Raw genomic sequence first — 24,155 nt, forward strand, 5'->3', positions numbered from 1 at the left:
ATGCCAGCTTCTAAAGTATTCACAAGCTCAGGTTTGTCTGCATGCTGTGAAAAAATAGCCTCTTTTATTCTGTTCTGAACCTTCCACAGAGTAGTTTCATTTGATGCCATCTTATATTAGAAGAGAAGAATGAATAATCATTCTTCATTCATCTCATTTCTACTCATGATTTTGAAGACTTGTATCTTGCTCTACACGCTGAGCAGACCTAATATATTTAACTGTTTCTAGCACAGAATATATTCTATACTTCAAATCATCTTTCTTGCCTTTTTTCTATTTTTTTTTCAGTGTTGTTATAACTCTTTTTGAAATGGGAAGAATAGAGCTGCAAATTATATTTGTTGTAGTGTTTCTCATGGTTAATAAAGAACATAATTTATACTGATGCTCTGTCCTCCCTTCCTGGTAATTTCTAACACTTAATATACTTTTCAAAACTTGTTGGGGTTATAAAAATACTGTTAAAACATTAAATAGATAAGTTTTGAAAAGTTTTGAAAAATCTTTTTTTTTATTTTCAGAATTTTGTCAGTTCAGAAGCCATACATTTAGGAGTATATTGAACAGTAAGGCCTCACCCAACAAGGATCCTTGTAGGATTCAAGCTAATTTTAATAATTTGTAGTTCCTTATATTTTAACTAGAACCATTGTTTAAAAGTTCATATCATGTATCACACCCTCTTCGTGCTGTGGTCTTGTTGCTATGCTAAGTGATAAGATTTATCACGATTATATTTCAGTTGTGACTTCCTCTAGGAACCTTTGATGGAATGTTATCTCATTCTGAAAATTTGTTTATGTCTATTTTGATGGTCTATTATCTTAACCTCTTGATCTCTAGATGTGTTCCTTGGTGCGTTCTTAACGACAAGGCTTGTGATATAGAAATTTTTCTTTTTTTTTTTAATTTCCCGGTGCACTTCCTGTAAACCTCCAGGGCGGTAGAGGCAAATGTTTTACAGTTTGCCTTGCAGTTCAGTCCTTCTGGCTTTTAGGCGCTGGCTCTTAATTTCTTATGGACCTGCTTAGATTAACTCGTTGATAGTAAGTTGGAGCTTTAGCTCTTAGCACAGAGCTGAAGAATAAATTACGAGCTTCATGAAATCTTGTGACATCACTGTTCTTTGAAATAAAGCATTTCAGGTGCAACTAATTTGACTCTCCTATTAGTACATCATAGTACAGGGTATTACTAAATGTCTACCACTACTACCCTCTCATTTACTCCCATATTGTCTTCTCTGCTGGGGATAGATGCAGACTTGTTTTAACTACAAAGCTAGGATTCTTCCTATAATGGCATTAGCTACCACTGCCATCTTGGATTTTTTTTCTTTTTCCTATATTGACCTGAATACATACTTTCTGTCAAACATTGACTCGGAATGAAAAAAAATATGGAGTGGGAATTTTTTTTAGAGTTTTAGTTACCCATGACAGAGTGCTAATATGCTTTTCTAATGTGCTAATGTGCTGCACTGCCACAGATTATCTGTGAAATAGGGTTTAGTTAGCACTGACAGCTCTAAAAAGCACTGATTTTCTTTCTGTCCTCAGATTGAACTTATTATCTGCGTGTTTAACTCGATTGAGAAAATGTTTATGACTTACATTGTTATAGTGAAGAAAAATGTATTAGAACACCTCATTCATGTTAATATTGTACATGTTACTCTTTAAAATTATTGAATGAGCAGCTGTAGAATTTGGAATGTTAAGAAATGATATAATGTATATATGAAACATTTAGCTTTTGGTTATGATTATGTCTGTGTTTCTCAGGATAATTTTAATTCAGCAATTTTAAGGTGATATAAAGCACACATCAAAAATAGTTTTTTAGGAAGAATTACTACTGAGTAGTCTAAAGGAATCTACAAATAAGAATAACTCTAGTGTGATTTTTGTCAAAATAAATCTTTTATTTTTTCTTAGAAACATATCTTTCCCCCTCTTCAAACCAGAAACAGTTTTGTAGTGAGAAAAGTTGGTATCAGTGAATGAAAAATGGGAGCAGCAATGCACTTAAGACCTTTGGCTTACAAAACATTAGTTTAGCTAATGGGGAAACATAGGTTAAGTAGTCAGGGTGGTGAAAGATTTATTGAACTCACTGTCTGGAAAGATTAATTGAATACATTCAGGAGGCCTGCTAGTTTTTGAATTAATTTGAGTGAAAAGGCTTCACCCTCATGTATCCATGACAATATCACCATATTAAAAAAACAAACAAACAAAAAAAGAAGAATCTAAAGATTCTTCCTCTTTTCCATGAGTCTGGGAAAGGACATCCGCTAATATGATCCAAAAGCCATTCCTGTGAGCCTTTATATGAAGAAATACTGTATCTGAGGTAAAGATGCTGCTTAACTAAATTGGGAACCCAGAAGATTAAATTTTGCTGGCCTAAAAAAGGCTGAGGAAAGACTGTTTTCCATTCCCTCCCTGCCACTCTGAAAGATTTGTGTTATAGCATCATGTGTGATGCTGTCTACAGGGGCTCGGTAACTAAGGCTCTGCTCTTCTAATGGAAGGATCACAAATGGAAGGATCCCAAATGGAAAATCATTGCCCCTCTTTTCCTCTGAGCTTCAAATACAGGAGCAGGGTGTTGGCTATGGGACATGCTGTAAACAGCAGACTTCTAATGCATAAAGCTAACTTCTTTGTCTCTTTCTCTACAAAAAAAAGTGAAAGGGACAAAGCAATCGTGGCCTGACTTCTACATGTGTAAGTGTATAAGCTGCCAAGTGCTTTCTGCTGCCTTGCTTCTGACAGGGTTAATGAACTGCAGGGTACTGGGGGGAGTGGGATGGTCAGTGCTGGGGCTGCCCACACAGAGTGCCTGGCAGGCTCTGTTCTGCACGATGGCCATGAGATTGCAATTTGAGTTGGAGATGAACTAGTCCCATCGTAAGCTGCCTTTTCCTCTTGGCTCAGTTTCTCATGTGCATTCCTTGTCCCACACCCCCACTTGATGATTGATCTAAGTTTTTAACTCAGCCTCAGAATGCCTATGCCTCCTCCACTCAGAGCTAGCCTTAATCTTCCTTTTATGGTTGGAGTCCACGTGGACTTTATCATTATATTTTTCTTGTAACCTTTCCACAAAGAGAGATTTTGTTCTACTGTAAGGTCTTACATTGTTATTCTAATTACTGCAGCTGATTTGATAATATCCAAGGTTCAGGGTCATACACCGCTAAAGCTTATTGCAGAAATGTAATGGCAAAGACAATGTTTGTTCCAGTTGTTACAGCCTTTTGACAATAGGTCTCCCTCATTATATTCTGTATTTGCAATTATCTTCCCTTTTCTCTCCTTACTTCTGTTTATTTGCTTATAGGGCACTCTTTATTGCCATATAAGATCATTGTATAATGAGAAATTTTTTGAAATTACATAATTTATTACATAATTATGAAGGTTACATGCTCCTCAGTAATAGTATGATGGTTAATTAAAATAATTAGCAAACTTGAGCAAAACTTTCTTTGATAGTTTCAAAAAGCTACTTTTGTGATCCATCTGGCCTGCCCAGAACATTAAGTTATCATTGATCAATCACTGAGGAAAAAGAAACTGCAGATCGTTGCATGCTAGAGGTTAGGACATAACTTTGAAATTTTGTACTGTAAAGAAATAGTTTATTTCCAGTTATTTTTGTGGAGTTAAAGTAGGAATACATTAGCACTGTTCTAGACTCAGTTGTGAATTCTGGAGATGTGAATTTTATAAAGTAGAGCAGTAATCCAAACTTCATACTTAAATATTTTTTTCACAATCACTTATATAAGTTACAATAGGTACCCTAAGGTATAGGAAGAAGGATTCTTAACAAAATAAACCAGGAGTTACATTTTTCTATCAGTGACATCTGCTGACTGGCTGAAGTCATATGCAGATGATGTATGTGTTCAAAAATTTGATTATATTCTTGTATGTCTCCAGGAATCCGTAAAGACCGCAGAGGTGGGCGAATGATGAAACAAAAACGTCAAAGAGAAGAGCAGGACTCCAGGAATGGAGAGGCTTCTTCTACAGAGCTGAGAGCTCCCACCCTTTGGACAAGTCCGCTTGTGGTTAAACACAACAAGAAGAACAGTCCAGCCCTGTCCCTGACAGCGGAGCAGATGGTCAGTGCCTTGCTGGAAGCTGAGCCACCCATTGTATATTCTGAATATGACCCCAATAGACCTTTCAATGAAGCCTCTATGATGACCCTGTTGACCAACCTTGCAGACAGAGAATTAGTGCACATGATCAACTGGGCAAAAAGAGTTCCAGGTAAGGAAACACAGCCCCAGTGGACTGTAAGTGCCTCAGTTTGACAAATCATTTGAAAATCTGCTATCTACCATTTTCCAATCTCCACATAAGATTTTAAACGCATAAATCTGATGTTACGTTGGTTAGTAGAATATGGCAACAATGTGACTTTTAAAAGGAAGATTTGCTCTTGCTCAGATGTTTGTGATTGATACCATAAAATCATCTCAATTGAAATGAAAAACTGTTCAATAATTAGCTTAAATTTACCATTTTTAAAGTTCTTTTTATTTTCTTTGCTCTATTAATTTTTACGCAGATTGGTTCTGTCTAATGACAGAGTTGTCTGAATGCTAATGCTATCCTTAGAGCAAGATTCCTCTTTGGGAAGGATCCTGTGCTTAAATCAATTTTATTATCTTACATATAAGTTGCTTTAAGTAAAGTCTGTGAGCTAGCTATTTTTAACTTGGATCACTTCATTGACCCTGAAACAGAAAAGTTCTCCACTTTTACAGTTAAATAGCTGGTCCGAAAGATCCAACTAAGATTTTCTTCCACAAACCTCACTTTCCCTTCATTCCTAGATTTCATAACTGCTTCAAACTGAATTATAAAGCATATGTGCTGGACTAAATGGCCCAGAAGTCATTTTTGGTCATAGAATTTGTCTGCCATGACTGAAAATCAAAGCTGGGAAAAGATTCAACAACTTATGTGAAATGGCCTAGTTATCTCTGATCTGCTGCTTATGGAATTAAATGAACCCATTGCAGTATGCTACCACAGTTGATATAGCTGGTGTCAATTTAAGCAGTATGACTGAGGCTGGAATAAAATTTAAAAAGTCTCTAAAGTTCACCAGAACTGAAAGTCGCTCATAGCCTAGTGAGGATTTATATTATCAACGCTCTTTTGTGGGCAAAAGAAGTCATTAAGTCTCCAGGGCTACTTGTCATAAATTAATGCATAAATATTTATTAAAAATATACCGTTTATCCTGTAATTTTAGCTTCCTAATAAGAACAGTATATATGGTAATTTAGATATTGTAATTCATTGGAATTCTGATCCCTTAAATAAGCATTTATGTCATGAAAATTATGTAGCTGTTTTATGAAGGGATGTGTGAGAACTCTTGCACAGCTTTCACCCTCTTACTGTTATGGGAGTGCATTGCCTCAACAGCATTTCCTAGGTTATGCCATTTTCCTGTCCTTCTTTAAAACCTGGCAAGGCTCTTGCTGGTAAATCAATAACCCATAAAATCTGAGTCTTTTCCAGTCCTCATGGTTTCACTTTTACCACTTTTCACATGTCACTTTGTGGGCCCTAGCTATAATCAACTTCTCAGTGTTTCATTTCTCATCGTATTTCATAAGAAATCGCAGGACAATTTTATCCTTGACAAAGTTGCAGTGGTATGAATGTATGAAAAGAATGAAGGCTTGATCCAGAATCTGTTCAAGAGTACTTTTTTTCTGTTAATTTATATATACTTTGGATCATGCATTCACAATACTCTTTAAAAATGAGTATGTATCTATAGTGATTAAATCTATTTGTAATCAAAAGAGGTAAATTCAAATGACTTCTCTACTGATTTTATACTTACTTAATCTAATTCTCTTAGAAGTCTGTTAATTTACACCCAACATGAATATTCTACATTCTTAGTTCATTATGCTGCTTAAATCTGTTCCATCTAGGAACATTTGTCTCCTATGACATTTGATTTGGATAGTTAATGTAATTAATCAAAATGTGTTTGCATACATAGTGACTATGTTAGGGAACTATTCTCTATTTTTAGTTCAGCTACTTGTGAAATATCCGTAAAACCACCTGTCATGGGATGATAACATCTGGTAAAAAAAAAAAAAAAAAAAAAAAAAAAAAAGCTTGGTTTACTAAACATACCTTTATTTCCTAAACAATCTTCTTAAATTTCATAAACAAATGTGTAAGTTTATCACATATTTTTGTGTATTCTGTCTACTTTACTTTTAAATAAATGTCCTATTAAGTGCCAAATACTTCTTAAGAAGAAATTGAGAAAAAATACCTCTGTACATACATGAGTAAATATTCTAACAGGTGAAGTTTGGAATAAAACAGGTCAAAAAAATCCTTTCCCAGATGCAATTTGATCTGTTAGACTCTGTAGGAAAAAACATGCAAATTAAAGTCCTAAAATGACAAAGACAGAAATCTGAATAGTTTGGCGATTATGAGAATTTGTGTTAGCTCAATACCCATCTGGTGAGGATCATGGCTTGGATTATAGCAGTTCTTTAGCACTATAAAATCTTAGAAAAAAAATCTTAAATTTCTAAAATTTTAGAAACATTGATTACCTTTTAAAGGCACAGCCTTTATTTAGACTGTTTGCCTAAGTTTCCTTTTGCAGGAAAGTACTAGAAATAACTGTAATCTAAGAGAAATGTGGTGGGTAATCACAGAAGCAAAGAATGGTTGAGGTTGGAAGGGACCTTTGAATATCATCTAGTCCAACCCCCCTGCACAAGCAGGGTCACCTAGATCATCCACCCTTTCTCTTACTATCTTAATGAAGATGCAAGCAATGGTGGTGATGTCTCTGAGGGATTATGCCCTCTGTGTATAAACCTGTGGGCTGGCACACCCAACTCACTGCTAGCAATAACATTCAAAATAAGCATCAAAATCAAATATCATTAGGACTAAACTCAGAAGACAGCCTCTGCCTCACTGTGGTACAAAGGATTCTCAGTATATGAACACTTTTGAGTGTGAACAAGGACTAACAGAGTTGGGATTAAGTTTCCTAAAAAATATAAATAGGAGAATTTGATATATATATATATATATCATATTTTCACTTCTTCAGTGTGTTGCTTTTGAATAATAATATATTGCTAACAGCTATGTAATACTGCTTTTTACCGAGTATTTTACCTACTTTATGCATAAGCAAATAGAAATTGAAAAACTGCTCTTTCTGATATGTGAAGAATTTTCTAAAACATACTGGGATTCCACTCAATCATTTCCCTGATATTTTACTAAGGTTTAAAGCTTCAGAGTCTAGCATAAAAATATCTTTTTTTCTAAAAACCAATTATGCTTTTTACCAGCAAAAAGCCAGTTAAAGGAAACAACCTTACCTGCCTGCACTTCTCAGAATATTGCAAATTCACTTACATAAAGGCAGGCACTTAGCTAAGGGCAAGGAAGAAATAGGTGGCTGGACTGAAAATAGTTTGAGAAGTTGACATTAAAGGAATAGAAATGCAATGAAGATGCAGCTTACAAGTATGGACTTCCAGAGATTTATCAGAGGTTATCTTGCTGTAAGTAGCATGTTAAAGCATTTAGTAAAGTCCTTGTATAGGCCAGCCAGTATTTCTGCTGAAGGAAGAAAAACCAGCTAGCTAGAAGGTGGACTGGCTTAGAAGGAAATCTATTTTACAAAAAGGAATAGTGAAAATAAATTTGTGATGGACTGCCTAATATAATAGAGACAGAGTTTGGTAGTATTGGTACTAGAGCCATGAGGAAGACAGTCTTTAAGTGGAGATGAGTTCTCTGCAGGCATGCCCTGATTGGGATGTCATGACAGCTTATCTAGATTCTGGCTTTTTTTTTTTTTTGTAACTTTAATTTGAACTTTTGACTCCATGTTGACAGGTTTTCCTAAGATGACCCTGCAGTCTTGGTGACGTTAACAAATTACTAGGGAATTGCTAGCAGCTTCTTGCACCTAACCTTAGAGAATAATCTTCAATGTCGAAGTATAACATGATTGTTAGCTGAGGTCATAATAAAGTTGTCCCATGATAATGCAATTCATAATACGCCAAGTGCATTAAAATTTGTTTTATTTTCTTCTTTGAAATGTTGGCCACTGGTGCAAGTGGGTTTGCCAGAGGACATACACCAAAAGCCCTGGTACAGTGCCCTATGACTTATGCAAAAAAAAATCAGGACCTCTTTACATAGTCTAATGAGTATTTTGGCTTAAATCTTCCCAGATGTTCTCTTTAAAACACTAGTAATGCCTTCTGATTACCCAGCCAGCTGGAGTAGCCAGCAGCTGCACACCAGGCAGGTGCAAACAGATTGCAATGAGCTAAAGTTCAAACACATGTAAAGTGAGACTTTTACTCAATAAACAATAAAAAAGTGCAATAAAACACTAAAATCATTTTCAAATATATTATCAGAATAGATAATAAAGGTTCTGCTTGTTTATAAATCATATCATTCTGTGAAACTATGTCTCTCTCTCCTCTTCTTGGCCTATATAACAGGTTAGAGATACACTACAGCCTTCATTCTCACAGGATAGGGGTGTTAGTGCATTTTTCTCATAGACTGTTCCAATGAGCAAGAACATTCACTATTCCAAAGCAAAACGGATATGTCAAAAAAATTAACACATTGTATTCTACTATACATTTAATGTGTATATCATATAATTTCCCTACTTGGAGTATTCTGTTCAGTAACAGAACAATTTTTTTTTTTTGTAGAGAAGCTCTTGAGATTTTAAGATATATAATCAGATTATATAGGGAGTTCATGGTAAAGAGTGTAGCTTTAAGGAAATTTTGCTTGTAAGGGTGAAATCTTTGGCACTGCTTCCACAATCTTGTATAACTATTTACTATGAATACAGTAGCTGTACAGTTTAATAGCCCTAAAATGGTACGTTGGGCATACAAGCTTTGAAGTTTTGAGATGATTCACAGTACTGCACTTATTTTATGGCTTCATGAACCGAGGAGATAAACATTTTGGCACTGAATTTTTTATTTCAAAGCTACAGGAGTCGCTATTTTCTTAAGATATTGTTTTCTTATTTGACCTTCTAAACTGTTCTGTTTGTTAAATTAGGAACAATGTGTAAAGAGGACAACAATAGCCACAATTTTACACTGTGCTTTATACCTGAGCTTTGCAAAGAAAATGTGAGCTTGTTGTGGAAGGAAAGCTGTTCTATATAGGATAGGGTGTTAATAACCCTTTGAGTGCAGGATGAATTACAGAGTTTTTAAGTGTAGTTATTCTTTCAGTAATATTTATAGTTAACATTAAAAAGTAATGACCTGCAGTTGCTGTAATAGTTTTTAATAAAACTTCTGAAGAATCAGATGTATTGGCTCTTCTCCTTTGCCTAGCTTTCTTTTTAAAATAAAAATGTCTGCCTATCAGTTACTTTATTCTGACAGAGTGGTACCTAACTCTGTCTCTGACTTCACAGAGAAAAACAGAGGAAGCAATTAGATCTGCAAGTAAATGCAAAATGATGGGAAGCAGTCAGATATTACATTAAAGCTGATTTTTGCTAGTTTAGTTTTGCTAGTTTAGTTTGCTAGTTTAGTTTTGCTAGTTTGCTAGTGAAGTTTCAATTTATCACCATGAACTTAAGAAATAAGAATCAATGAATAAAGCAATGACATATCATATTATCATCATTTGAATCTAAGCACCAGACCAAGACAGGTAACATGGAATAATATGATTATGAGAGGCATTAAAGTTAAAATTATTTAATATAACATAAAAGCTTTCCATCACTATTTTCCTAGTCTTGGAAGCAGCTTTGTTGTTTATGTCTATACAGAGTTAAAAAAACACACAAACAAAGACTGTATTTCTCCTTAATCTTTTGCATGCTGTATGAGACAAATTTGCTCATGCAAGTAAATTGTGTTTCTTGTTAGTATTTATAGAATTGCCTTTTAGCGCTTCTGAAGTGATGTGTGTTTCCTCCTGTAGAGAAATTAAAAAGTAGAAAAATGGATCAGAAAGATGGTAGAAAGCAGTGAGAATTTTGAGAGAATTATATGTGCGGGAGGCTTATGTCACGAGGGAGAAAACCAAAGCCAAGAAAAATTCAACAGAATTGTTCAAAAAGGAACATAGGCTTTGGCTATAAGTATATGTGGGATCAGAGATCAGAGATATAAATAACTGATGCTTTGAATATTTGATACAATAATAAACTGGAAGGCAATAATGTGAGGAACGCCAGGAAGTGATTTCTTGCAAGCAAAATTAAAAAGGTAATCAGTCTTTGAATAACAGCGGTGTTATTGGGAAATTTATGGGAACATACCCTAAGGCATTGGCATTGAAACTGTAGGAGCCCCTGGGATATGCTGGCATGAGGGTTAGGATTAGTAAACTGACCAGCACCACAGAGGCTCCAGCTGGGATAAAAAAATACACTACACAAACAATAGAATCAGAAGAAGACGCTGGGAACCCACCAGCTGTGCCAATAGTTATTTCAGCAGCTCATCCCCAAGTCTCTTACTCATTTCTAGGGCCCCTGGCAGAAGATGGTGACTTATTTGGGGATCTTTGATGCTGAGAGGTCTGTTTGTTGCCTGTTCCCCTGCCACAGCAAGAGATTCGTGCTGTGTCTGCTCTCCCTGTACCATTTGCCCTTTGGAGTGGCAGGCTTAAAGCCTGCTGCCTGCTGCCTCCTTGCCCCAGGAAAGTGTTGAAGGGACATTTCACTTACATAAATTTTCAAAGAGGGAAAACAAAGTGAAGAGAAGTTGTTTGAGAATCACTGTCCTTGCTTGTTTTTTTTTTTCTCGTTAAGGTTTCCAGAAGGTTGAATGGTTACTTGTTAACACTTTCAATAATCTCTTTTCTCAATCATATTTTCTACTCCCCAAATGTATGACATAGAGTTTCTATTAGATTGAATTTATGAAATTGTTTTTAAAACTTGCTAATGTTACCCTTCAGGTCTGCAAAGGGGAAGTTAAAAATATGTATGTGTGCAGTCTCTAGGCCATGGCCAGACCAGCCACTAGTCATAACCTTGGGGTAGGTCCTGTCTAGCCGTGGACAGACCAGCCACTGGGCACAACTGTGGTGTAAGCCCCTCAGGCCTTGCAAGAAGCTTTGGAGACTGAGGTAGGGAGACACTGTGTAAGTAGTGAGTGAGCTGGAGTAGGCACAGGTGTTGTAGGCAAGACTCTGCAGAAATCTGAAGAGGAGGATGGATTTGTGAGGCAGGTAACCGGGATGCAGAACATTAGGATTAGTAAAAGCTTGTGTTCTAGTGAAATACTTGTTTGTGTGCAAATAAAAGGAATTACTATATGCTTCCTTCACCTAAGGTATGTTCAGTGCTGCCATCAGTGTCCTACACCTGCTGCGTAGATGACTCTAAAGTTCACACTGAAGAGATAGAAAAGTTATAAGGCAGGAATACTGAATGGCTGAGGAAACTACTGCTCAGGACTGCAGTTAAATCAATGTTATTTGGCCATTTAGGGACTGTTTCACCAGGTCTCCCCTTATCCAAAGGACCTCCATCCAAATGCTTGCCTTGATTGGACTTGAAGCATCTGCCTTCAAGATCTTTTTCTTCTCTCCTGACATCTACCTTCCTTGCGGTTTTAAGTTCTAGGAATGTGATAAAATTTATTAACTCATGTCCTTGGTCAGAAGGAAGGAGAATCTTTGAATATGACAGGTTTTCCTTGAGGGTTTTCTAATACATATCTTTTAACTTTCATTTCTTATTTTTGATTAGTTTCACTCTATTTTTTTTATGAACTCCCAAAGTTAAATCGGTAATTTTCCAGTATTTTTTCTTTGTCCAGAAAGAGAATGAGATTCTGAAGCATAATTCATGCATTGATGTCATTATGTAACTTCCTCAATCTGCTTAATTTCATTTCTCAAGAAGGTTGTGTGGCTAACCTCACTGTAACTAGGAGCTCTACCTTATGTGTGAGGAGCTGCTTGTCTAAAAGCATAGTAAATGTCAGTAATTCTTTCAGATATTATAAGTGCAGTAGAATAGAAAGTGTTATAGAAATAGAAGATGTCATCATACTCACAGCGGTGGTTAATTTGCAGAGAGGTGACTTTGCCAAAAGCCACTGAATTGACCATGTTAGTTAACCCTCTAGCCCTCTGGAGTTTAGAGGAGATGTAATCAGTTACAAGTTTATAAAGAGATACAGAATGAAAGTAGCTGCCTTTTACTTAATTATAATTATTGTTCTCTGTACAAAGGTCTAAAAGCTGGTTGTGTCCCTTCTAGGTAAATGATATTCTATTAAGATGGAGGTAAGTGTGAAATATGGCATAAAAGTTTCCTTTTTTCACATGAAGTACTTCTCTGAAGTTTAGGAAAAAATATACCTAACAAAATGTTTGCATGACATTTATTCAAAAAGAATCTTAGTATTTATTTTTAAGGGCTACAACATGTGGTCCAAGAGCTCTATACTATAAGTCAAAACAAAAAAAGAAAAAAATACACCATTTTATACTGAATGTTGTTGGTCTTAGTTCACTTCTCAGTTTGTGGGAGTGTGTTTGGTTAAAAAAAAACAGCTAATATTGACACCCTAAGCCATCTGTTTATTAACTTATTAAATTATGTTCTACTCATTTTTTCTTTAAATAACCTTCTTTATAGCAATGAACCTCAAATATATATCTTCCTCTAAATATCCCTGAACTATGTGCTGACATTTAAATATAACTCTGAATCTAAATTAATTTGTAAATGATTGTTTCTACAAATATTCAGATATATGAATACTTTTGATAAGATTATGGATCTCCTCAGCATAAACAAACTTCCTTATGTACAAAACCAATTTAGAATCAGGGCCTAGAGGGCTATTCCAAGGCAACTCAGCTCTGAACTTTCCAGGGAAAAAAATTATTTGATTTCTCTGTTTGAATTTTTGAATGTTGGAGCTTTGAAACAAGTTATCTCAAATAATAATCTTCAAAACTGACGTACTGATGCCCTGTAAATAACCCTGTTTAACTTTTTGTTATATAGCTACAGATGAGAAACAACACATAGCAGATAAAGAGCAGCTGAAATTCTTTTATTAATAAAACCCTACGTATTAGAGTTCATTGGCCATTCAATAATTTGATAAAAACTATTTGAAGATGAAATGGTTGATCTTGGAAGTGAAGAGGCAAAAATGAGCAACTGCAGCTACAATTTTGATATTTTAGCCAAAATCTTAAGGATGTGAAATACTTTTTTTTTTAAGAAATAAAATATTACAGTTTATCCATTTCTAAAAATATTTCCTTATATTTTCCTTTAATTGATAAGTCATTTACACTCCTGTGCTAAAATATCTGGCTTAGAGCTATGCTGAACCCTAGAGCTTTCCAAGAAACGCTCATTAATTTCCACTCTAAGTAAACAGTAAGTAATGATCCTTCCTGATTTATTCATTTCTTAAAATAATTTACAAAAAGAATACACAATTGTTGAAAAGCACTGATGCGATATGTATGTGCATGCGCACATACCCATTGTTCCTTGTTCACATAATTCACACAAATTGGTCCTTTTACTGAGGTTTAATAACTTTGGCCTAATTCTTTTAGTTTCTCTCCAGTGCTACATCCCTGAGCACAACAGGCTGTAATTCCAGCCTGTTAACCTAAAGGTTATTTTATTATTATCTGCTTTAATTTTTGGTTCAAGAGAATCATTTACTAAAATCTCATGTAAGTCATACAGTTTTTTTAAGATACTTAAAAATAACTAGGAAAGATTTATTGTAGAATTCTTCTAGATAGGCTCTTGCCCTGTCATTCCTGATACATCACTACAGTAGTACATTATATGACACATCTGTTACACAGTTCATTTATTTTCTCTGATTATCTCTCCAGGAAATGGGCTGTGTGTAATGAATATGTTGTTTTGTCTGTGTTTTAGTTATAGATTGCTGTGAATTTTTGCTAGTGAAAGCAAGTTGAAGTATATCCCAGACTGGAATGGGTTATTAGAAGTCTGTCGCTGTCTTGTTCCTCTAGGAGCTTATTCTCAGATAAGAAAAGATTGTCTCTTGTCATCCTTATAGAGGATTTGGTTGTTTCTAAGAAGATATGTATCTGTCCACCACAGTTCTCAGCAGGGAGATACAGGTAAATTATTTGTGACTTGAGCAAGAGCATGGGTCTAGATCTGAAGACTCTTGTGCCCCTTGAGTAAAGAAGTCCTACAACCAGGAGGGAAAAGTTAAGATATTGTATTGGACTGCCAAGGAATAAAGTTAGAATACAGGTGTAAGAAAATCTACAGTTCAAAGTTTTACCTAAACTTTAAATGAATTGTGATATATTCCCTGTTAAAATGTGCTTTGGAGCATTTGAGGTGTTTCAGGAAATTCAAGAAACCTCATTGTATTTGACTCACAAAGATAAAGAGTGTGTTATACCAGGCTAATTATAATTTTACCAGAGAATATTAAATCTTATCAATAGCTTACTAATAAAGTTCCTTCTACAACAGCTGCTGTCCTTCAGAAAACTGGCTTCCCATTGAGAACGCCTATATAGGCAGCTGAGAACAAGTGAGCCAAGTGTTTGCTAAAACACTGAAGAGTCTAATTGTGAATGTTCATTACACTAGAAAAAAATCACTAGAATACAGCCAAAAAATGCATGCTATTATTGTCGTGCTAGTATATGTATATTATTACCGAGTATGTCTGGCCTATTTCAAAAATGTCTTTTGATAAATATAAAATTCAGGAACTCATTTATGTGTTTCACATCAATTTATAGCAAATACTTCGGAAGTCTACAGACATTGAGGAAAAAAATACCTTACTGCAAATTAAAATACATAGTTCCTTAGCATGTTAGATTGGCCTTTTATGCCCTAGAATGCTGCATATTTTATCTCTTTTATCTGCAGATTTAAATATATATTTAGACATATGTTAGACAGACCATGAGCAGCACTTCCATGGCAGCTTCAACCGGCCTAAGCCAGTCCTTCCCTTACTGGCAAATGCTGTTACTGCCCTTTGTCATTACTGGTATTATGCTGGTGCAACTGTGCTGAGCTGTGGAAAGGAGCTGATCTGCAAAAAGCCCTACAAAACAGCAATATACTTCACTGCATGGTCAAAGAAGTACATGTACAACCAGAAGAAGAAGGGGTGAAAAGGGGATTGCAGGTACTGATATACATCAGCTGCTTTGGAGACACTCTGGCTGTGGTTCCTGGTTTATTTCTACAGAGAGGTCTTTTCTAATTTCTCCTTTATAAAAGGCAAGAATCTTCTAGTTACTGCCCCCATTTACAGTCTTTATGCTGCTTGCTGAAGTACCCATTGTACTTCTGCTTTGTATATTCTCATGTGCTCTGTAGTTTGTTCTGAAATATTAAGTCATAAGCAGGAGGGGCTGAGAGAACTGAGGGGAGAAGGCAGCAGTGTAATTTTCCCATTGCTCCTAGTTTTGAAAGGCCAAAGAAGAGCCCAAACTGTTGTATTAAGAGGCACTCTAGTTTCTGAACGGTCATATTCACTAGGTTTGCCTCCATTTCTGGGATGCAAGAGACTGTACCACACAGAAACACACTGGCTGCTGATTTGCTTGGGCTACTTGGAGGATACAGAAAGTCTCTGGTTTACCCTGTGATTGCCTCTTCTATAGTTATTTTACAGAAATTGTTCTTCTGTCTTTGTCTTCTAGGAAGATGTCAAATTCTGGAAGTTCTCTGAGCTAAACTGATGCTGTATGCGTAGTAGATGGTGACCTGAATCAATATAGGCATGTTGCAAAAACTTGGATTCAATGATGGACTTATATTCTTCTTCTGCAAGGCAGAATTTTGCAAGTTCTGTGGGAAAGTAAAGCTGTAGTATATCTTATTTAGTGATGGTGGAATAAGCCACTAGTATTAATGGGTTAATGTCTTGCACATGTTAAAAGCTCTATGCACAGGCAGGTTCTAAACTGGCAGGAAAGAGCTGACGGTGAAAACCTAGCATATTTATCAATGCCTCTTGTGACTTCATTTTTTCCCCTTAGTATTCATGTGACTACAGATATGGAGAATCTTTGCCTCTGATGTGAATACCAAATGCCTATTTTTTTCCAGGTAGACATATAGGATTATATTCTTTTATGCTGGGCCTTCTGGGAAGAATGTTGACTTACCTTTGTGAAAGCCTAGTTTGGCTCCTGGCTCTGCCAGTGTCTCCCTCTGTTAAATTTGTGCAGCTCTCTCATACTATGCCAGTTTATCCATGCCTAAACGGCTGTTACAAGTACTGAGTCTGTTGCTTAGGATTACTGTGAAGCGTGCTAAACTCAGTAATTCTGAAACAAAAAGAAACCAGAGTCTTTGCCTACAGGTATAAATATGAATTAAATCTGTTATGTTTTTATTATGTTTCCTTTGCGCTTATTTTCTTTCTCATCAGTATGCTTCTCTGAGCCACAAGTTCTCTTACTTCTTCCAGAAATTGTAAATAGTGCTTTATCCAGGTGTTATGCAAGCCAATCTTAAGAAGTGATTTTTGATGTCCCTGTTTAGGTGTCTCTAAGAAAAGCTTAATTATATCCAAACCTGAAATAATATAGTAAGTAAAATACATAATGTATTTGACATTTGATTTCTTTCTCAGTTCTATTTCTTCTCTATTTACGTGCCTTTGTTCCACTCTTAAGCTTTGTCTTCTAGTTCTTTTTCTTTTTTTTTTTTTTTTTTTTTTGAAGGAGCCATTTCTAATCAAGTGTCTGAGAAAGATCCTAATATTAAGACCTGAATGCAAAACTGCCTGGAAATGTAAATACATTTCCCTTACTATCTTACTTGATCAGAGAGATCAGTCATAGCACTCTTTTTGAAGAGTCCAGATGAGCTTTTTTTTACGTTCTTTATCAGTAATAAGCCCTCTGAGAGATTTTGGTAAAAGTCCATCATTGCAATCTGATGTATTCAGGTCTGCTCTTCTTCAGCTGACAGTGAATAATTGTTACCAGATTTCCTAGGAGATACTTTATTTACAAGTAATGTTGTGGAATAACTTTTAAACGCTGACTTTTTAGTAGGTGGCAGATAGAGTAGTATTAGCTTGTCGCTCACTGCTCTGAAATAATTCAATAGCAGGATGTCAGAAGAGTCTTAGCTCTTCCCTGGCTATTTTGATATAATTCTGATGAGATGATCACTCCTCTCGTAACAAACTGCCAACCTGACAGTGTGCCCTTTGGCTCCCAATTCTCTAGGAGGATTAAGTGTAACTGACTCGTAGTGGTAGGACCATGCCTAAGCATGTTTGTATGAGCTTAAAAACATATATTGTAATAGTTCCAGCAGTAAAATAGTTCTGGATAACATCAAACGTGGGCAACATTATTTGGGCAGCAGTCATGATAATTGCTGCCTCCGGTTTCTTGCACCAAACACAACTCTTCTGCTTCTGAGGACAGCCTGGAAAAGCCTCCTATATATTCATCAAACCATGTCTTGAGGGTCAATATGGTGCAAATCTTCATAAGCTGTTCTATTGCTCTGTATCTAAACTGTGTGGAAAGGTTCTATCACCTAATCCAAGCTAAGAGTTTTATTTTCATCTGAGAAATATCTGTTGAATTCATGCTCCACGCACTGGTGAAAGATAGAAGAAAAACAGAATAAATCAAATGGTCTATGTAAATGGAAAAGATGAAAAATACCACTTTTTATTGTTTGAAAAAAATTGCTTTATAATTACAAAAATAACTTTCTCATTTTCAAGTTACACTTTTCCTCCCTATTTTTCTTTTCTTTTCTTCTTTAATTTCTGCTGTTTTACTTATTTGAAGATATTACTATATTTTTTTTTAATGTAATGGAATTCCATGCAACTTTCCAGTCCTGACACAGGATGATAAATAAGGTTTATAGGTCCAGTTAGTTTGGATGAACTTGTACACTGTTCCAAAGCTTTTCCAGATGTCTCCATCAGAGCTGTGTGAATAATTAATTTCTTTGTTTCCTGGCAGTTCCAAACAATAAAAAAGAATTATTTTAGCTTAAGACAAATTCACATTTTAAAGCTTTTTGAGAGCTAATGAATGCTTCAGGTGAAGTGAAACATTTTATCTCATAGAAAAGAATACATTTAATTAAGATTTTGAATGTTTAGTTGCACTCAGAATCATAGAATAGCTTGAACTGGAAGGCACATCTGAAGATCATTGGGTCCATTGTCCCTTGCTTGAGCAGTGTCGACTTCAGCAGGTTGCCCAGGGCCTTATAACTTATTTAAAATCAGAACAAGAGAGCTTTGCAAAAAAACGACCTAAATTTAGTAGAAGTGTAGATACCTTTCACTATTCCAAGGAGATATAGATGCCTGATGAGAAAGCTGATAGGAAAGCTTTGGGTCCATTTATAGCATCTACTTAGCCTCTTTGATTATTCTTTTATTTTGTGGAAGTTGACACATTTTCTATATCATTTGTAAGTTGTCAGCCTGTCACTTTCCTGTGTAAAAATATTCTGTTCAAGGACTTCAACCTGCAGTAGCTTCATCTATGTCTCAGAGGTGGTATAGGAGCTTGAGTACAAGGAGGTGGTTTTCCAAATGCAATACCTGTGTTTTGTATAAATGCATATGGCTGGTACATGCAACGTGAATTTCCTGAGGTTGTCTGAAGCTTGTCAGATGCTGAAATTTGCTTTTTTTTTTTATCCATTGAAGAAGAGTGTGCTACAAAAGGGGCTTAAGTGAATGATGTGTTTTCTGGGAACATGCCGCTTGCTAACTTATTAGGTTTCCCTGGACAAGAAAAAGAATATAAATGGTCAGCTGCATTCCAGTGTCTTGCTTTGCCTGTAATGTATTCCTCTGCTCTGTCATACTGTGACACTCCCACACAGCTGCTAAAATGCTCTTCTTGTTGTAGTGGTTAAAGGAAATTGCTGCCATTAATTTTGCTGTCTTTTTTCTCTTTGATGTGTCATTACAATTTCTTGGATAATTTTTCAGAGATTGGGTTCTGTTCAAAACCCAAGTTGTGTAGGGGTGAAAAGAATAGGATGGGAAATAAACATCTGAACCCTACTTATGTATGCTTATGTTTCTGTTTTGATATTGGTACGAGCCAATGCAATGGATAGGAAGCCATAGGTATATGTACATAGTTTATGTTGCTCACATAGATGTGTGATAGCCAGAAGTAGGACTTCTCCAAAAGTGAACTCTCTGAATAAATAAAATGGATGCAGGTGCCTTAGTCTAGCTAGTTTTATTTCCTAATGATTATAAAGAATGACCAGACCATGAACTCTGAGGTTATGCTTCATTTCTTGGGTACAGCACGTTATGTTCTGAGCAGTTTCTATTTGTAGTCTTGAAGCAATTTTAATCTTCAAGTTCACTATAGGCTTTCCTTCTTTTTCTTGGGCTGCAAAATAATCCACTTTACTGCTAGTTCCAGATGCTGTTGGAATGAATGTTAATTGTTTCAGCAGTAAGTACAGTAGATCCTGAGATGAAATAAACCGTGGAACAGAAAAATTAGTGTTTTATTCAATGCAATATGTGAATGAGGGAGGAGGGTGAGGAGGAATTCCTAACTCTAACATGTAGAAGTTGTTATAGTCAAAAATGTGCTAAATTCAAAACTGATGTTTCTTGCGCTTCCAGGCATAGGTGGAGATAGAAGTTGAAATGACAAAAAAATGAAATCATAGTAGAGTTAAAAAATGCCCAGACATAATCAAAAATATAAACCCAAGACATTAGAAACTTGCAAACAATAGGGTTAGCGACCAATAGTTTCAGCAGCCAATTGCTTCTGTAATAAAAATAATAGTAGTTTAAAAGAACAGCTGAAATTGATAATTGAGTCTGTTATCCTGTCAAGTAAAATTACCAAATCATATCTCTTACCCAAAATGTGTGTTCTTAAATGTGTAACGATAATCTTAAGGTCTTTTCTATAGCTCTTCCACAGATCTCCAGAATGAACAAAGGAGATACTTTTATCTCTACTGTAACCAGAGAAACTGAGATGCAGAGAAATAAAAGGGAGCTATCTATGACAGACTAGGGCTCCAGACAGTTTTTAATCTGCAGTTTTATTCACTTGCCACTCCTATCTTGTCACCTATACACTATTAGAGTGTGCAAAATGTCTGCGCTGCCTCTGAGGTTTTTCAAAGCCTCGCTTACAACTGTAAACTCCAGCAAGGGAGTCTCCTGGAGCAGCATCCCAGGCTTATGTGAGCCTGCCCGCAGCAAGCCGGCACCCCAGCAGCCAAACCAAAGCAGCTTTGCCCACCAGTGTTCATAAAATTGCTGCAAGCATGTACTGGAGGCGCAGACTATAAAAGATGGACAAAGCAGCTAGGAAGTATTGCAGACTGATTTTTTGTTTTAAAATTCTCCCCTGAAAACTGTGTTTGGAAGCATCCATTTGAAATCTTATGGGCGACCTACCAAAAACCTGTGAAAGGGTCTACTTCAGGGTCCTTCCCTTTTTTCTCTCTCCAGTGACTTTCTTAAACAACTGATGAGTGATTGCTTAAAGTCAGTTTTTGATCAAATGATTGTTCTTAGCAGACACAAAAACGTTGCTTTTTTTCATTGATTTAGATTGTTACTGTAACACAAGACTTTTGTTTTAATAAGGTGATCACCTTATTAAAAAGCACTGAAAGCTTTACTCTCTCTCAGTGTTAGCCAAATACACAAAAAAATCCATACCATGCTAGAGCTGAACTTTAAGCTCACAGCAAAGGATTCTGTGAGTGGCATAAGTCAAACCATTGCTACCTAGCTGCCCATAACTATCCTTTCATACTGTTCTTCTTGTGTTATTTCCAGCAGTTGGATGAACAGTTAAACCAACAAAATAGACCAGGAGAGCAACAGGCCATGTGGGGAGAAAAGGGGGAAGGACCAGGTAGAGAGGACAGCTTGTATTTATGAGTATGTCTTTTGTGTTCATAAAAGTCAGGCAAGAATGCACGGTCAGCACTGCTGATGATTTTAGCTGGATCTGTTATTGATGGAAAATGGTTTGCATAACAGTGACCTCTCAGAAATTATAAATTCACATAAACTCAACTCTAATTGCAACTGGCCTAAATATTGGTGTAAATTTAGAGTAATGGAACTAGATGTGGCTGACAATAAAACAAAATGAGATATAATACTTTTCCCTCTGTATTTTAGGTTGCAGCCTTGTATGTTTTTCACGGTATTCTGCTCCAACTCTGTAGTGACAAATTCAGGGAACTTACTTGAAATGGAAAGCCTGAGCATAGGGTTGGTAATCTGCTCCTGTACTTAAAGTCATTGGGAACAACTCCAGGGATGTCATTCTCTGTATGCAGGTAGTGCCTTGTGTGTTTTATTGCCAAGCCTGAGCTCCTTGAGAAAAAGCATAGGTCTTAGTGATTAAGCCAGCATAAAGTTGCATCTTACTTTTGCCAAATCCAGCCTGATTCTCTGACTTCTGTATTACAGTCCTGGGATAAATGGCAATCAACATGCTTTAAATCATGACTGACATGGTGCTGCAGAAAATTGTCATTTAATTGTGGAAGTCATTTTGCTTTGCTCTTTTGACAGGCTTATTTCTTTCAGAGAAAATATACATACACTTCCCTTTTGGCTTTATAACAATAAACTTTCACTAGCAAATTGGCAGGCAGCCTTCATATATTGAGTGTGTTAAAACCAAGAAAGAATCAATGCTTATTTAGTTCTTTGCATCCAGCTTTTCTGCTCACATTTTTCCCCCAAGTCTTATTTGGTGAGGCTTTCTTTTATTTTCTCTTTGAGACAAGTTTAGTTGCTTTTGGCTGTCTCCTTTTTACAGACTAGTAAGAAACAGAGTTGGCACTTGATTTCAAAGACTTCTGCATCCTGAAGATTTTGTTGCTGAAAGGATTAAAGAGTGTGCTAAGAGCCTGCCACATCTCTGTCCTAATCCTGGCTCCTCCTGGACGAGGCACTTAACCTCTCTGTGCTCTATCTGTAAAATGCATTTAATAATGCTTAATGGCTTTACTGCCCTTTGAAAATGTAAAGTGCTATGTGAGTGCTGATTACATTTATTATGTTCCCTGATGAAAGGCCTCAATGTATTTGTGTTAACTGGTACTGGTAATGCACTTTCTGGAATATTCTTTTGTTAACCAAGCAAAACAGTTGCAAAATAAAAAGTGGGTTTTAGTCAAGTCAGACATACTGACACATGCAATGAAAATCAAGAATTTGGATTCATAGGGTATGTCAGTGCTGCATTTTAGCCATAGACTAGACTAGACTTTCAATACAAGCTGTCTTCTCTTGAAGTTATTTAGGTGCAAGGGAGAGAAAGTGCGGGAGAAACCTTCAGCATTGGACACATGGCCTGGCCATCCATCAGCTCAGAACAAATTTTCCCAGGCAATAAAATCCCACAAAGATTGTTTGGCTGGAGTTCACCACCCACTAAATTCCCAAGAGCAGTCCCAAGTTGGAGTCAGCATGTGAGGTGGGTGCTCATGTGTCCCTGCTAGGCCAGTGCTGGGACCATCTCCCCAGGACAATGCCGACCATAGTAGTGCTGAGCTGGGGACCTCTGACATCTTTCTTTTCTGAGACAAAGACTGCATTATTTCATATAAAGGTAGCAAGGTTAGTCCAGGGAAGATAATGTATGCCTGACCAGTGGCGATTTCCTTTCATTACCTCATAATTGCTTTTGTGGCCCTAATTCTAGGTTGCACTTTGTGCACAGTATTGCCCTTGGGTAAGTTAACCTCTACTTGGATAACTTCCTTACAAGCTTGTTTAGGTGCAGGAAGTTTGGTGTAGGACAGTATTTATTGCATAAGATGTACACAGGATATGTTATCATACCATAGTTTAGAGTGCAGTGCATCAGAAGGAAGAAGGAGAGATTCCTTCCCTGAAGTAGGCATTAGCTGTTTGAACCAGGAGTATGTTCAGATGCTTTTTCTTCTCTTATTCCAGAAAAGATATGGATTTGACAGGCTGAAAAAGGGTATGGGCTTCTTGTGAAAGTAAGAAATATTGATCAGATTGGTAATACTTGACACATTTCTGCAACTTAAAAATGGTTGGAACAGTTCTCCTTCATCTGACAAATGGATTTTGGAATTGTCACAGTGCAGCTTTTAGGTGGAAACATAATTGACCAGCTCCTAGAAATGGGATTTGAAATAAAAGCAACAAATGTGACTCTCTATGACATTCATAACTGAGGTTATGTTTATGGCTGTAAATGGAAACTGTTATTTTTCAGAAAGAGAACCAGTAGAGATTACAATGGCAAATATGAAATAATTTTTATTGCTTTTAAATAATTAACCATAGTTAAGAACTGATGCTCTTCTTTCCGATCTCATCTCCTTTCCATTTTGAAGGACTGTTTAGTCTCAGGGGTGAGAGGTTGTAAATTTGGATGTATATTCTGCAGTATTATAATCATACAGGCAGTTAAAAGAGAGAAAATTGAAAGAATAAAGTGTTTAGAGTTTCTTATAAATGTGCCATTTGCTCTCTATGAGCCTTTCAGAATTTTCTATCAGGGACTTAACAAACTAGCTTTTTTTTTTTTTTTTTTTTTTTTTCTGAACTCACAGAAACAAACTGAAAGCATGAGAATATATAATTATTAAGCAAAAGAAAAGTCCAAAATATTGGATGTTAGAAATTATTGATCTTCAGTCCTCAAATCAGGGTTTGACTTAAAATATTGGAGTTGTGTCAGCAGTTAGGCCAATATGCCTATTTCATTCTTCTGATGCACTGAAGAGGGAGAAATTAACAGCAAGTATTTCCAGTTATTTTTGATTAAAGATCTGTGGAAAAAAAATAGGAACAAGTAGCATTCCAGAAATAGCTCTGGGAATAATAACAGCCCTGGAAAATGGAATAGTGATTCCCTGATGGACCTGCCCTTGGGCTCTGTTTGGGTACTTTGCTGCAGTTGAGTACAGACAAATCTATAGGCACAGTATAAGCATTATCTTCTTTGCTTGACTAAGAGTTTATCTAGCTTAGGGTTAGGTCATGATCAGTCCAAGTGACCCATGCAAACTTGAGCAGAAATGCCCACATATATAAG

General features: G+C 36.2%; 1 protein-coding gene across 1 annotated transcript in view; it reads left to right on the forward strand.

The window, feature by feature from the left end:
* ESR1 (estrogen receptor 1) overlaps positions 1–24,155 on the forward strand; it is a 111,873-nt gene that overhangs the window by 59,223 nt on the left and 28,495 nt on the right. Inside the window, exon 4 of the mRNA XM_026044399.1 lies at positions 3,957–4,292. Coding sequence (XP_025900184.1) covers positions 3,957–4,292 — 336 coding nt within the window. The remainder of the gene's footprint in view (positions 1–3,956; positions 4,293–24,155) is intronic.

The sequence above is a fragment of the Nothoprocta perdicaria genome, unplaced genomic scaffold (genome assembly GCF_003342845.1).
Source record: "Nothoprocta perdicaria isolate Ctin4 unplaced genomic scaffold, notPer1 scaffold_36, whole genome shotgun sequence".
NCBI classification, from domain to species: Eukaryota; Metazoa; Chordata; class Aves; order Tinamiformes; family Tinamidae; genus Nothoprocta; species Nothoprocta perdicaria.